Source organism: Fundulus heteroclitus, chromosome 12, assembly GCF_011125445.2.
Source record: "Fundulus heteroclitus isolate FHET01 chromosome 12, MU-UCD_Fhet_4.1, whole genome shotgun sequence".
In the NCBI taxonomy this organism is placed as follows: domain Eukaryota; kingdom Metazoa; phylum Chordata; class Actinopteri; order Cyprinodontiformes; family Fundulidae; genus Fundulus; species Fundulus heteroclitus.
The window spans coordinates 15,357,512-15,372,606 of NC_046372.1; the positions used below are offsets into that span (position 1 = coordinate 15,357,512).

The following is a 15,095-nucleotide window of genomic DNA, read 5'->3' on the forward strand; positions in this document are numbered from 1 at the left end:
CAGATTTGTATTTTTGAACAAAATGAGATAGGGAAATCTCTGGTAAGGGTACAAACATTAAGCATTCAATGATAGAGTGTATTTTATAAAATACAATCTGTATGGTGGTGAAGTTTGTAGCACTGTTGCCTTCAACCGGGTCTTGGGTTCAAATCCTGTGTGTTGGTTTTGTCCAGATATTGTAGCTTCCTCCCACAGTCCAAAAACATGACTGATACCTTAATTGTTCTCACTGAATTTTCCCTGGTTGAGTGTGTGCGCGAGCATTGTTGTGTTTCCCTGTGGTGGACTGGTTTCTGCTTGAGGTAGTTCTGTGTGTATGGATTTCATGGTCTAAAAACTGTATTTTTCAATAACTAGGTTCCAAATTTCTCATAAAGCCAGAAACACATCCCTGTTGGCAGATTGAGCCAGCTTCACCAATATTTAAAAAAAATCACCTAGAAATAAACGGTTTGCCTCCTTCATCACTAAGTAAAACGGTCTTTTATGAAGAGACGTTTGAATGCTCCGACTTAAAAGCCTTCATTGTAAATGACAACTTGGTTTCCGCAAAACAGTCATGGCTTTCCTGGAAGAATTTCTCGTTTAACGCAGGCTCATGATACATCACTGAAACCCCACTTCCATCCATTCATCCACAGCCCGTAGCTGTTGCAAACCACACTTTATCAGATTGATTTAGAGAACATACGCTTTATTTGAAGTAGAGGCAATTTTAGAAAACTGGGACGTAATTTTGGAAAACTTGACAACACAGCTGAAATCCCCCAAGAAAGGTAATTCGATATATTTTTTGCTAGAGGCTGCTGCTTTGATGTTAGGACTTATTTTTATTTTTATTTTTTTAGTTTATTTATTTATTGTTAGAATTCCCACCGCCTCCAAACGCACCATGCAGTATGGTGGGAGAGGCAGGTTTGTTGACTCAGTCGGAGCTCGGGATAGCCCGGAGCGGTCACTGGCAAAGTAGCTAGCACTCAGTCATAGTTTGAGCTGCCTAGTCGAAAAATTATTCCAGCTATGTAGTTTTATGTGGAATAACCGTTCGAGCTGGAGAAGAGGCCGGTTGGCAAGCGAATTTCGTGTTACCGGGACCGCTTATAAACGAGATTTGCGTCAGTTAGCCTTAGCATAAATTAAAAGATTGACGCGATAAAAAACGGCTGAAGTTCCCCTGTGGGGGAGTGAGATGGCTAAAGCTAGGCTGACCAGAGGTAGCTTTAATTAGCCGGAGTCCGCTGGCGAGCCGTGTGAGGCATGGGGTCGTTGATCTCTCTACACGAATCCAGACCGTAAATAAATCGGTGAGTTTATTCGGTAAGCGTAAAAAAAAAAAAGAGACGGCAGCGGTATCTCGGCGCTGCTGGGAAGCTCTCCGGTCCAGGCTTCGCCGCTGGCCTTGGAAGTTAGCAGACGGCTAACAGCTGCACGTCTGCCTATCCAGCAGGGTAAGTGAGTGTACGCTCGCTCTTTAATTTTTTACTTTGCCAGCTGTACTGTTGTTTATTCTCAAACGTGGAGCAACGCCGAAGCTCGCGAACCGACAAGGTCTGCGACTAATGGTCATGTTTAGTCAACATAAAGTCGTCGGTGGCTGAATGAGGTTGCTAGCAACAAGTTGGGAGTCAGTTGAGGCGACAGCTAACAGCAAAGAGCACGGCCTCGATGAGTTTCAAAGCTAGTTTTTATTTCGTTGCTGCTGTGTTGAGCGTTATTATAGTTCTGGATGGAGATTAAAAGGCTGACATATCAACAGATAGCCTTTAAAAAAAACAAAAAAAAAAAAAACACGGGAGTGTTGAAAAATAACTGCTTGTTGCAAACATTTTCAGAGTGGAAAAGCTAATGTTTAAGGGCAAATATACCAAAATCTCCCTGATACTTTGTCACAAAAGTGAGTAAACCCCTTACGTTTTTTGGTTAATGTGTTGTACAATTTTACTGGATGACACTGTAGATGTGTCACTTTGATACAATATACAGATTGTATAATGGTGCCCATTTGCTTTTCCCTCAAAGTAACCCAAAACACAGCCATTAATGTCTAATATCAAAAGTGTGTCTAAAGTGTAATTAGTTTGCATGTTCACCCTTGTTTCCCAGCACTGCCTTGATTCTCTTGGGCACGGAGTTCTCTAGAGTTTAACAAGTTGCCACCGGAGTGGCGAAGCTGGTGGATATCGGAGGCCTTGCGCTTCTCCACCTTCTGTATTGATGATGCCCCCAAGGTGTTCGGTAGAGTTTAGGTCTGGAGAAGTGTTTGGCTAGCACAGCACCTTTAACCCGCCTTTTCTTTAGCAAGGCAGTGGTCGTGATTTCATGTTTGGGCTAATTATCATGTTGGAATACTTCCCCGGGACCCACTCTCTCCCAACGGAGGAGGTCACGCTCTGTCAGTGCGTCAGAGTACATGTCTGCATTCCCTTAATGACCCGTAGCTCCCCACGACTGGCAGTGCTCATGTAGCCCCCACACCATGACACTCCCACCGCCGTGTCTGACTGTAGGCAAGGCAAACTCGTCTTTGTACTGCTGATACCTCCATGCTATCAATACTAAAAGAAAGAGTCAGTCAAAGCTACTCGATTGCGTTCAAATCGATTTAAACTGACCCATATTCGCATTCGCCCCAAAATTGTCACACTTCTTATGGCAGCAGCAATAACGAGAGGCTCAGCCGTTCCGCTCCCGGCAGCTTTACCTGACAATAGTAGCAGTGATCTGCTTATGGAAGTTTTCTAACAGATTGAGAGCAGCCAGAATAAAAACAAAAACGACATGAGACCATCTGTTGACAAGATAAACACAAAAACGTTGTTTGGAGGAGCTTTCTCTGTAAGCAAGATGGACAGGAAAAACAAAATGCTGAGCGATGCTACACGCTAAGCTAACGCAACCACACTGGTGTTTGAGAACTATATATATATATATATATATATATATATATATATATATATATATATATATATATATATATATATATATATATATATATATATATATATAAAAAAGGTCACTAAAGCTCCAGTTTCTGCAGCAGTGAAGTAGTAAACATCCCGGGCAACTTAAGCTAACGCTAGCCGTTATTAGCTTGACAGATGACGCTACGACGGGGTTCTGTCTGTCCGAGCTCCCCCATCGGAATGCGCTTCCACAGGCGTGTAGTGCCAAACAACGCAACGCTCTGTTCTTCTGCGGTGTGAACCACACAGGACATCGTTAGTCAGTGGAGGCATCGGTCAAGCAAACCAGTGCTCCATTACTCCACCGTTCAGTTTTAAGGGCATCCGAGGCGAATGTGGCCAACAATAACACAAGGTATGGTGGGGCCAGACTGAAGCGGACAGAGCAGGAAAAAAGTGGGAACCCGTAGCAACCTGCCCCGCTGCTGGAACTGATCTGTAAAGAAAATATTATGCAAAATGACCGGACAGAAATTTTACAGGGATGCTGCTGAATATATTTGCATTGACCAGATCATTACTTATGCTGTAAGAAAAATTATTGTATGCACCAGATCCATGTTTCGTTGTGACATCTCAAAAATCATATATTCTTTATTTTTGTCCCTCGTTAAACTTTATTTGTATCAACTAATTTGCAGGCTAATGGAAGCACACAGTGGCACATTATAGATAAGCAATTGTAATAAAAAATAATTGCTAAATCAAAGGGAAATACTCCCATAACGGATATTAACATATATAATATTAGTTAATAGCACACCAAACTGACACTTAAGCTATATATTTCTCTAAACGAGGGCAGATTTGCCCCCGTATTCATCAGTTTTGCCCTAATTAGGAAAATGAAAGTTAAAATTTGTCATATTGTAACTAATTAATTTTTCGCCTTTAACCAGAAACCACCCCGTGCCTTTAAAAGATGTTGCCACGGTGTTGAAAATGGTATCTAGTATTGAGCTTTTTTCCCTGGTATCGAGTTTGAAACGTTAGCGTCGTGACAACCCCACCTTGTGCTCCTCACCTAGAGCCGGCCGTCTGGGACGATAGCCATGCAGAGCAGTTTGATGAAGTGTGCAGCGTATGGTCTGAGCACTGCCCCCCCCCCCTCTCTCTCTCACCCCTTCAGCCTGTGCAGCTATCCTGGCAGCACTCTTACATCTATTTTCAAAGGACAACTTCTGAATATAACGCTGGCAGCTCAGGGTGCTGGCAATCTCATAGCCTCGGCCAACGTTTCGTTTTTCCCCAGAGTTCTTTGTCGTGAGGTGCCATGTTGAGCTTCCAGTGACCAGTGTGAGAGCGATAACACCAAATTTAACACACCTGGAGGGAAAACGGCTAATTGGGCACAATTTGGACATGTTCACTTGTGGCTGTGCTCACTTTCATTGCCAGCGGTTTTGACACTAACGACTGTGTGTGGAGTTATTTTTAGGGAACAGCTAATTGGCTCTGTTATACAAGCTGAAGACTGACTAGCTTGTATCAAAGTGTCATAAAACATTTACAAAAAATATGAGGGGGTTTACCCACATTGGGAAGCCGCTGTATGTTGTTGTTGAGATGCTTTACCTGATTGCCAATGCTGGGGTGTTTTATGTAAGCGGCAGGTTATCATTAGAGCTGTTGTTTTGGGAAAATATCTGCTATTTGAATGTCATACATATCAGGACAGTGACCCTGGCCTGAACCATACTTGTTCAAGTTGTCACAACCGAAACATAATGAAAGGGCTGGTTTAAGGGGATTTTTTTTTCTAAAAGGCTGTTTTTGTATCTATTTTGATTAGCATTTATGTTAGAAATTGACTTATAACGGATAGAATGCCTTTGAAATTGAATAGAAGAATGAAATCGTTCCATCAGAAAGGCCCTAAGATTTACACAAACTAAACTTTTTTTTGGGGGGGATTTCTGATTTATGTTAGAAAATATTTGGATTTTTTTTCAAATGCAATACCTTGTCCTTTAATATTGGTAAGGATTTACTAGGCAGCTGTGTGGCTGTTCCTAGTGAAACAGCATCATTTACTAGATTGTCTAATGTCTTAGTTACCATATCTTTTTATATCTCTGTGGAAAAAAGCAATCTACAGAATGTAAGTCGAATCTTAAAGGTATATAGCCACATCATATGCTTAAAAAAGACAAAACCTGTTTCACCATGATAAAATAAGGTTATATACTCCAAGCCTCCATCCTGATGTTTTTATGGTCCTTTTTGTGGACAGATATAGCCCTGGTGCTGGTGCTATATAAAGACATGGCGCCATCTAGCGACAGTATCACAGAACTATCATAATGCCGCTGTGCCTAATTAATAAATCAAAATTAAATTTTGTAGGACCAAGCCTGACCCTCTGCATTCCTCGCAGTAAAGCGGCAGCTCGACGTGATCGAAGACCAACCGTTATTAATTAAATAAACCAATCTACAAAAATTTTAAGAACCTGATATCAGGACATTTACTCACGTCAGTCAACTCTGCGGTCACATCTGAGCCTCGGCAGGTTTAGCGTCCGCTTCAGTGAACACCAACGGTCATACTGTATTCCCGGCGACATTCCAGTTTTTTTCCCTCTTGGAATCATATTTTTTACGTTTTTTTTTTCACTGGATCTTGGAGCTCTCTGCGTTGTTTCGCCTGGAGATGCTAATATCCGTTAACCGCTTACTTGTTTTAACCCCTGTTGTGCATCCGCAGTACGCACTTCCGTTAAAATCGTAAATAAACACGAAAGGCTTTATTTACTAACAAATTGAGCAAAAACAAAGCATAAAACACCAAAATAACAACTGATACGCCAGCAGGACTTTATAATCTTTGATAAAAACTTTGTATGCAACTAGACTGAGCTACTGACATTTAAGACTTGTAATATGGCAATGCTTCATAGTTTTAGCAGCCTTGTTTTCTTTTTTTAAGATCTTCTATGCTTTGTTGGTGTCTTTAAAAACAAAAGTGCATCATTTTGGCTTATATTTAGTAAGAAATATGTAACATTTTTACTTCATCATACATGATCTGCTTCTTGAAATGAGACTGAACGGTCTCCCCACTCAAATAGAACTGGGTTGTTTTCTTTTCAATGTAACAAAGGGAGCTTAAAACACCAGAGTATGATTTTTGAGATGACTCTTACCTACAGATATGTGCGTTTTAATCAGGCGCAACACAATGTGTAGATTATTTATAGTATCTGATTCATGTTTCTGAAATTCCTTCTTGCAATTGTTACTTGCCACAAAATTTTGTCTACAAAAGAAGCAATTTCCCAAAGTCTGCTTTTGCTTCGTGTTCTGTGCTCTCTGTGCGTTAGATAGTTGCCACCCTTTAAGCCCTTGTCACTCACGTTTCCAGAAGGAAAAAGGGCTTTTCCTGCAGATCATTCCCCGTCATGGACTGAAAATAGGAACAGTAACTCTGGTGTGGTAAAGAACTGTCTGAGCGTTCTCTGCTAACAAATTGGGTTTAGGATAAAATGTAAAACTCCCTACGGTGGTGGTAAAAATACCGACAGGAGCTCAGTTGTAAAGACTTCGGTTGTAGATGGGAAAACATCTAAACACTGATTGATTTTATTCCGTCTCCGTCTCAAATTATTAGCGGCTCCATTTAATTATCCAGCAAATTTCAAGCGAGGTCTGATGTTACTCAAACACTGCATACCCATCTCCAGTTTTAATGCTATGCTCTCTGTAGTGAGGGTTATCTTTTTTAACAGATGTTAAGTGCAGTCCGGTACAATTATATAGTTACTGGGGGGGATGTATAGAGAATTTCACAAAATGATAAAATGGTGGGATAAAAATCTCCACGTTCCACTCAGAAAAGAAACTCATGACTCTGTTTCATTACTATCACTCATGGAATTAGATTTACAGATTTTATAACCTTCTTCTGAACAATGGCTCCTCTGTGCTGCAGCTTTATGCAACATTTTCCAGCACTACGACGTTTCATACCCACGTACCCTCACTGTGATATTAAATTTACATCTAGGCCAAGCGGCAGCTATCAGTCCCAACCCCTTTTTGCTTTCCGTCCCCGTTTAGGTACATGTTGCTGATGGCTTCCCCGCCAGCTATGGACACTGTGACGGACTCTTGCCCCACGGTGCACCAAAACGGGACCGCCCATCGAGAATCTTCGCACACAATACCAGCTGCGCCTGTTCTGAGGCTCCATTTCTACCACAACAGTCAGGGAGCAGGCGACGGCAGCCTTCTCAGTTACCCACCTGGGGACTACGTGGCTGAGGAGCTTTGCATAGATGCAGCCAAGGCGTGTTGTAAGTAATCCAAACTGTGTGGACCATCACAAAGCACTCCATTTGTTTTTTTAATCTGTTTGACTATGTACAGAAATAGCTTAGCTTTTCTTTTTGTTTCCTTGTAGCGGTGCACTCTGTGCGTCGGCGCTAAATGTGGTGCGACTTGCCACTGCAGGGCTATGGAAGGGGGTGGGGTTGGTGGGATAGGGACTAGATTTACCAGCATGTCATGTGTTTAAGGGTAAACCAAAACACACATGACATTTTAGATAATCTTTATTGACCTTTTTTTTCCCCCCCCTGTATTGGTACTTGAAACAAATAGTTTTTTTTCTGTATTTTCCAGTTAATTGCCTCAAAGCGCCGCATTGATGAGCAAAACAGATTTCACCACTGCAGAAATGTTGCATCATGAACTGTAGTACAAGCTTGTTTGTTGTGACTTCTTTCTGTTTGCTGTTTTTCTTTACACCCCAGGTATATCACCGCTGTACTACAGCCTTTTTAGCCTTTTTCGAGAACGAGACAACATATGGTTTCCTCCTAATCACATCTTCCAGCTTGATGAATCGGCCTCTGAAGATCTCTTTTTCAGAATACGGTCGTGTGCTTAATTTACCTTCGCTTGTCCTTATAGGAATTCTTCCGTTTTCTTTGTTGTGACCCGTTGTTATTGTTCACTACAGGTACTATTTCCCTGGCTGGTACAGTAGTGGTGCTTCGCGGGCATATCGATATGGGGTCAAAAAGGGGTCAGAAAGCCCCGTTCTCGATGATTATGTTATGTCCTACCTCTTCTCTCAGGTAAGTGGCTCTGTATAACCCTTTATGTTTCTTATACTCTTAAATGGAGCTTTCAATACGAGGTAAAGGAATATGGGCAGGAACGTGGAATGTAGCTCCACTGTTTGGTGGGAATTTAGCTTGAAACAGCAAGCTGTGCAAATTATTGCTTCTTTGCTTTCGTTTTCTACCTTGTTGCAACTTATTGGGCAATGTGAAAACGGAACAAAAGTTTATGACACGAGCTAAGAAACCTCAGTTTCCACAGCAATTGTTTATACTTGCATGGAAAGTACACCTCAGTTTGGAACAGAAGCTGAACACATCACAATCAAATCTCAACTGTTTTTGGTGTGCTATTAACTTCCTCTATGTGGCCATTGTCCAGATTTGTCATTGCTTCCTGTCTTTGTTTGAGACAATTAAGACATTTTGCACATACAGGAATCATGCACACACGGTCCCTTCCAGTAAGGCTCAGTAAATGATGGAGCAAAGCAGGAAGCTTCTCAGGGCTTCATGTTACATCAAAAGTAACTTTGCTTTGGGGTTAGGCTGTGATACTTTGTGAAGTGGAAGAAGTGCCTCATGCACATTTTGGCTAATAATATATTTTATTAGTATAGCTTGAAACTGTCAAAACAAGTATATATTTTTTTAAAGTGTGGATGCACTTTGTATCAGACTAGAAGTTTTTTTTCTCTAGAATTTAGAAATAGGCAAACAAGCCCTCACCAGCCAATACCAATTTCCCCTTTTAGTTTGAGAGCTGGGTTGTGGGTCCTGATTCTCTGGCTATAACACACACAGACTCATTTGTGAAAGCGATATAATTCAACACTTTTCTGTACTTTATTAATTGAAAAATAAAAAATAAAATGCCTCATTAAGATTAAAACCTCTCCTTTTAAGATCTTGGCATGAAAGCAAATGCGACAAACATTAACCACACAAAAGCAATGTTCTCTTTTAGTAGTAGCTTTGAATCCAACAGAAATTGAAGGGATTACCAGTCTAATCCCATTTTTGCATCAAAGCAAATGTCCGTGACGTATGGTATTTAAACAATTTAATATTGTTGCAGAAAACAGAGGTGTACAGGATGTCACCGTTACTGTTGTAGATGAAGGCAAATTAAAATCGCTCTCGCTTCTTGATAATGGCGTGAATAACTAACTCTGGGCTCCAGAATATGACTGGGTTGGATGAACATGCGACAAATAAATCAGATGAACGTTTTTTGTTGTTCTTTGTGCACAAGTCCTTGACCTTTGCAAAGATGTGGATGATTCTCGGTTTGTGCATCATTCAGAATGAACACTATGCACGCTAAATCTTCATTCTCCACCTGTCGCTCCCACACAGCTAATTACTAAAATCATTAAAAATTTTGCCTTGATGCATTCTGTTCAGAAAGCCTTCTTTGTCTGTTTAACTTGCTACCACCTTTTCAGATTTATTGGACTGTACGCTGTGTAGTACTTGCATGTCTGGCATAAACATTGAGGCTTTTTGTCTGAAGGAGTTCGTCAATCGCTTGTGTTTTCTCAAAGCTCCAACACAGCAAATTACCTCAGAGCTCTTTCTCACTCAGGTCTGCTTTGGTTAAGTGTGGACAGGTGAAATCCTAAACAAGCAAACTCTGATCTGTCTGAAAACATGGCTCTTGGACCCCTTGTAAGTGACCCCTGGTGTGTTTTGCTTACAGTGGGAAAGCTAACTGACAAACCAGCAAACCAGGGAGAGAAATGTTTGTCTTTTTTTACGTAGGATTTATCAAAATATAGATGAAAACTTGTAACTTTTAAATCCCTAACCAAGGAATCACGATATAGGCTCTCTTTTATTTTTCTGCACCCCCTGCATTTGTCCTGTGTATACAGAACATGTAATCTCTCATAGTTTAAGGCAAGCTAGCTAACACTTAAATGCCAAGGAATCCACAAAAGGTTAAAAAGGAAAACAACTGGACTTCTATCCTGAAGCTGAAGATGTTTCACTTCCCATTTAGGAAGCTTTCTCAGTTCAAAATGTCTGGAGTAGTGTGGAATTCCAGGCTTTATAGACCTGCAGGCGAAGCCTCATTAGTGCTTAGATTCACATGTAGATTCGCCTGGAACTGTTGGCAGTTCCAGGTAATTAGGCTCGTCATTTGAGAAATCTGGTCACCCGGTAAAATTGATGCTTCTATTTCATCAGTGTTGTTCAATCTACCGAATATTTATTGTCTAAAAGAACACCAAAAAAAGGGTTTTGAAGAATTTTGTTTGTTGAAACAATGTTTTTCGGTTTCGATGTGAGTGGTTCAAGTAGCGCATCAGTGAAGATGACGGAGAAGTGGTTTATTCAGTCATAATAAGGTCCTTCCGTCTGAAATACATCTCTAGTGGAGCAATCCCAGATGGAGTGTGGATCTCTGCGGAGCGAAAACCAAGTTAGAGAGTCAGGTTAGGATTTTTGTTACCAACAGACAGAGTTTTGGTGATTTGTGACAATCAAAGCCAATGGTATCTTTGTAGGACATCTGAAAATGACCATAGAGCCATTTACTTGCTGAGAATGTGCCGCATTGAGCGTTAATGTTTATAATAATCCAGTTTAAACAACGTGATCTTCCTTATATTTGTATCAGGCAAACGTTTTCAGTATATTGAAGTAATCAGGGCACCTCTTGAAATAAACAAATGTGTCCCTTTTCAGTCGTAACACAACATAAAAAGGACACATTTATCCTGTTGGATCCCGTGCTCCCGACACGAGCGATACAAATTCTGTGGGTGATAACTAGCTGGTCATTTATAAGCCTTTATGTTTTATGAACGCCCCGTGTTCCCCCATCAGAACAGCCTCCACCAAGGTCTTTACGGCCAGCAGACGCTCAACGCTCCCAACTTGGCAGGAGTTTTTAGTGCAGCCATCCTCAGCAACTGGGTCCGTTTACAAAACACAGAAACATTTACCAAGGCAGGTGAAAATATGTCGCTACTCTGAGCGTTCTCTCACCTGACCGTAGTGAGTTTACCTGCGTCCCAACGCAGGTGACTGAACTATAAGTAAAGGAGTGAAGACTAGCTAAGGAGAAACATTAAAGGCAGCTGCACACTTGGTTGTACCGTGCACCGCGCTGACTCTCTGCCAATATTTTTAACTTTATAGTTGAACGCACTTATTGACTATTTCCTGTGACAAATTCCTACGTTTCCCACTGCAGACACCCACCACACACCTGACAGTCAGTGGTGCAGAGAGGCTGTGACCTGCTGGAGCTTGCAAGTCGCAGCTGCCTTGGAGACTTCTTCCCACCCAGCAGTTTATAGTGATGCCGTGTACGCGCTCGTAAAACTGAGCTCTGCACGTACCTGTCTGCGGACTGATGTCCGCCTTATTATGGGAGAGCCTATAGACAGAAATAGCTCAGGATGCGATCTGCCGCTATTTAGAAAGGCTAATATTAACAAAATTAGCTGTTGTTTGTGGTGGGCCCCTCCCCCCTTGTTGAATGGTAGGGGAAACACTGAAAGCAAGCACTGGGGGTGGTGGGTTTATTTAGGCACATGTTGTGTTTCCACCAATAAAGCACATGACATGCTGCTTCCATTCACTTTGAACATTATTATGGAGGATGTGTTGTAATTATTGCCCTGTGGATACAGCAGACTGAAACAAATGCAACATTTAACGTGGTCTTTCGGTTTCCTGTGCTTAGAAAAAGCCATGATTTACATACCAGCATCTTAATTAAGTTAAATATGAATTCTATAAAGACAAATTACAATCTAATTGGATTGATTAAAATTATTTTTTAATAAACCTGAATAAATGTATTTCTTTCAATGTAATTAGGGGCTGGGCTTCTATATTTTTACTTGTTACATGGGGTTTGTGTTTACATTTGAAATTACATTGGAAAAAAAACCCAAGTTAAAACAGCTTTTATTAATTATAGCAGTTTCTTTAAAAAAAAAACAGTATTGCACATTACCTGCAAAAAATATCTTGTCTGGTTTGTTTACTATCCACGGGCAAGAAGTTCACTCCCTCACAGTCTAAAAATCATGAGTGTGAAAGTTGAGACAGGGATAGAGAATCCATTACCTTTGTAGTTCTGGTCTGTTTAGTGTTCACACTGGCCTATTAAAGCCAAAACAAGAGTTGCAAATGTGACGTCACATAGACTGATAGGAAGCTTATTCATTGGTTAGTTATGGTTAGCAGCCATCCTACAGCGTCATGTGGGCCTGCAGGGGGACAATGAAAACAAAGCTTGTTCTAGTCACTGCAAGCGCGTCATGATATACCTCCTCCCAACTGTTGTTTATCCTCTGCTGAGGTCAAAAAGGTCCCGAGAGGCGGCAGAGAAATACATTTTTAGGACCTGCTGTAATAAAGCGATTTAGTAAGAAACCGGATGCAGGCATTTAATATACGAATTTTCAGAAATCCTCACACTTCAGTGTGGGAGTCGTGGCCTAGGTTATGGAGCAGGGTGCTTGCGTTCACGAGAGGCTCCAAGGTTCTGGGTTCGTATCCCACAGACTGCCACTGTGGGTCACTGAGCAAGACCCTGAGCCCCAGAAACTCCCCAGGCGCCATACAGTGGCAGCCCACTGCTCCATAGGGGATGGGTTAAATGCAGAGGTCATATTTCATTGGAATGTATGTTGCAATGACGATTGCAATCATTAATGTTGCAATAAAGATGATTAATAATATGCAGGCAACAGCTGTTGCTGTAACCATGATAGTATCAGCTTATTTGGAAGCTAAATGTGACCAGCCTTAATGCAACCCCTTTGGACACTACAAACAATAGTTATATACAAGATTCAAAAGTAAAGAATTTGTAATATTTTGTGGATAAGTATATGAAGAAAATCTAGAGTGTTTCCTTTATACGGCATACAGTTTTTCCACCAGAATTAGATTCTCTTTAAAAATACAGGATTTTTTTTTAGTATAAATGTAAAACTCCAAGCAGCATTATGTTGGTTGCTAAACATCCGTGATGATCAGGCTGAAGTAACTTCACCCTTAACAGGAACTTGTACCAAGTTTAGTTCACACAGACTAACTTATGTTCATAGTTCAGCCAAAAACACTGAACTAAATTTACACTCTGCATGAATTCTAGGTACAATAAAATAAATGTGAATATTGTGGAAAAGTTTAATGTTTGAAATGAATGAAAGATCAATTAAAAAGGTTATTTGAAACAGAAACGTCAGGCCTTTAAAAATTATTAGTTGGGCCTCTATTTGCATGAATTACTTCATCAATGCAGCGTGGCATGAGGCGATCTGCTGAGCTGTAATAGAAGCCCAGTCTGCTTTCACAGTTGCCTTCAGGTAATCTGTCTTGTTGGGTCTGGTGTCTTTCATTTGCCTCTTGGCAATACTCCACAGATTCTCTACAAAGTTCAGCTCAGACCAGTTTGCTGGCCAACTAGCACAGTAACACCATGGTCATTGAACCATCTTTTGGTCCCTTTGGCAGTGTGGGCCAGTGCCAAGTCCTGCTGGTTAGCTTGTCAGCAGAAGGAAGCATGAAGTGCTCTAAAGTTTCCTGGTAGACGGCTGCATTGACTGCGGCCTTCAAAAAAAAAAACAGTGGACCAGATTACATGGCACCCCTAATGGAAAGTTCACTCCGACCTTTGAGCGATGAGGATTTTTGTGCTTCTCCATTTTTCCTCCAGATTCTGGGACATTGATTTCCAAATGAAGTGCAAACTTTACTTTTCATCTGAATGAGGACTTTGGACCACTAAGCAACAGTCCAGTTCTTTATCTCCTTAGCCCAGGTGTAGGATTCCTCTCTGGGTTAGTGGGGCATGATGCGATGACTCCAATCTCAGTTCAATCCATGTGAAGCTGCCCCAAATTGTTCAGTGGGTTTTGCTTGACAGTCTTCTCAAGACTGTGGTTGTCCCTGTCACTGGTGCTTCTACCACATGTTTTCCTTCCATTCAACCTTCTGTGAGTGTTTTTCCATATGACACTCAGTGAACAACCTTTTGTGTCATTGGCTGTCTTCTGGAGGTCTGTCTGGTCAGCAGTCTCCATCTACTCTGTAGCCTACTGACCCAGAATGAAAGACCATTTAGAGGATCAGCGAACCCTTTGCAGGTATTTGGGTTAGTTTGCTCATTAGAGTCCAACATGACTTTCCAATATTTCACGTTTTTTTTTTTTTTTTTTTTTTTTTTTTGCATTGTTTGAATTTTTTACGCAATGAGTTTCCTGTTTTCATTATCTGTAAGCCACAAATATCAAAATTACAAGAAATAAAGGTTTTGGGTGTTTCAGCGTTTCTTATAAATAATTCAGGAAAGTCTTCATGTTCCTGACAACTTGCGCCAAGTAGCCCATTGATAATCCTATCTCATGGTTCCCCCAGCCTTGTCTTTGCCATTTTACTTAAATGTGTTCAATTCCTTGCCATTCTCTTTCTTTCTTCTCTTCTAATATGGTCAGATTATCAATAAAGCGGCTCTCCTTTACACATTTTCATGCTGTAGTTTTCAGAAACCGCACTGATTGAGATTTTGTGACTGAAATGTAGGCAGTTAAGTTATATTTTAATCACAGGCACTTTCCATTAACTACAGTGGTGGTGTTCCTGTTTTATAATATCATGATTAAACACATTAAGCTGTACTTGCTTGCAGAACAGTTAGAAATAGCAGACTGCATTAAGCTGCGGGTTCATTCCTCTGCTTATCTCTGTACTTGCAAACTCACAGTTTGACTTGCTGCAACAGGTTTCCATGTTGTAGCAACAGTAAAGAGCTGCAGAAATGTACAATATATGGCAAACCTCAATATCATTGTATGCAACATGTATATTGCAAAAACTGCCTGGGCTGGAATAAATTCAATTAAATTTTATTTATATAGCGCCAATTCATGAAACATGTCATCTCGAGGCACTTTACAAAGTCAAAGTCAATCATATTTTACAGATTGGTAAAAAATTTCCTATATAAGGGAACCAGTTGATTGCTTCAAAGTCCCGACAAGCAGCATTCACTCCTGGAGAAGCGTAGAGCTACAGGGAGAGTCGTCTCCATT

The 15,095-nt window shown here is 40.9% G+C and overlaps 1 protein-coding gene across 1 annotated transcript in view; it reads left to right on the forward strand.

The window, feature by feature from the left end:
- The first annotated feature begins 918 nt into the window (after positions 1-918).
- Positions 919-15,095, forward strand: part of jak2b (Janus kinase 2b) — a 36,142-nt gene continuing 21,965 nt past the window's right edge. Inside the window, exons 1-4 of the mRNA XM_012878479.3 lie at positions 919-1,451; positions 7,025-7,260; positions 7,720-7,843; positions 7,929-8,046. Coding sequence (XP_012733933.2) covers positions 7,029-7,260; positions 7,720-7,843; positions 7,929-8,046 — 474 coding nt within the window. The 5' untranslated portion in view covers positions 919-1,451; positions 7,025-7,028. The remainder of the gene's footprint in view (positions 1,452-7,024; positions 7,261-7,719; positions 7,844-7,928; positions 8,047-15,095) is intronic.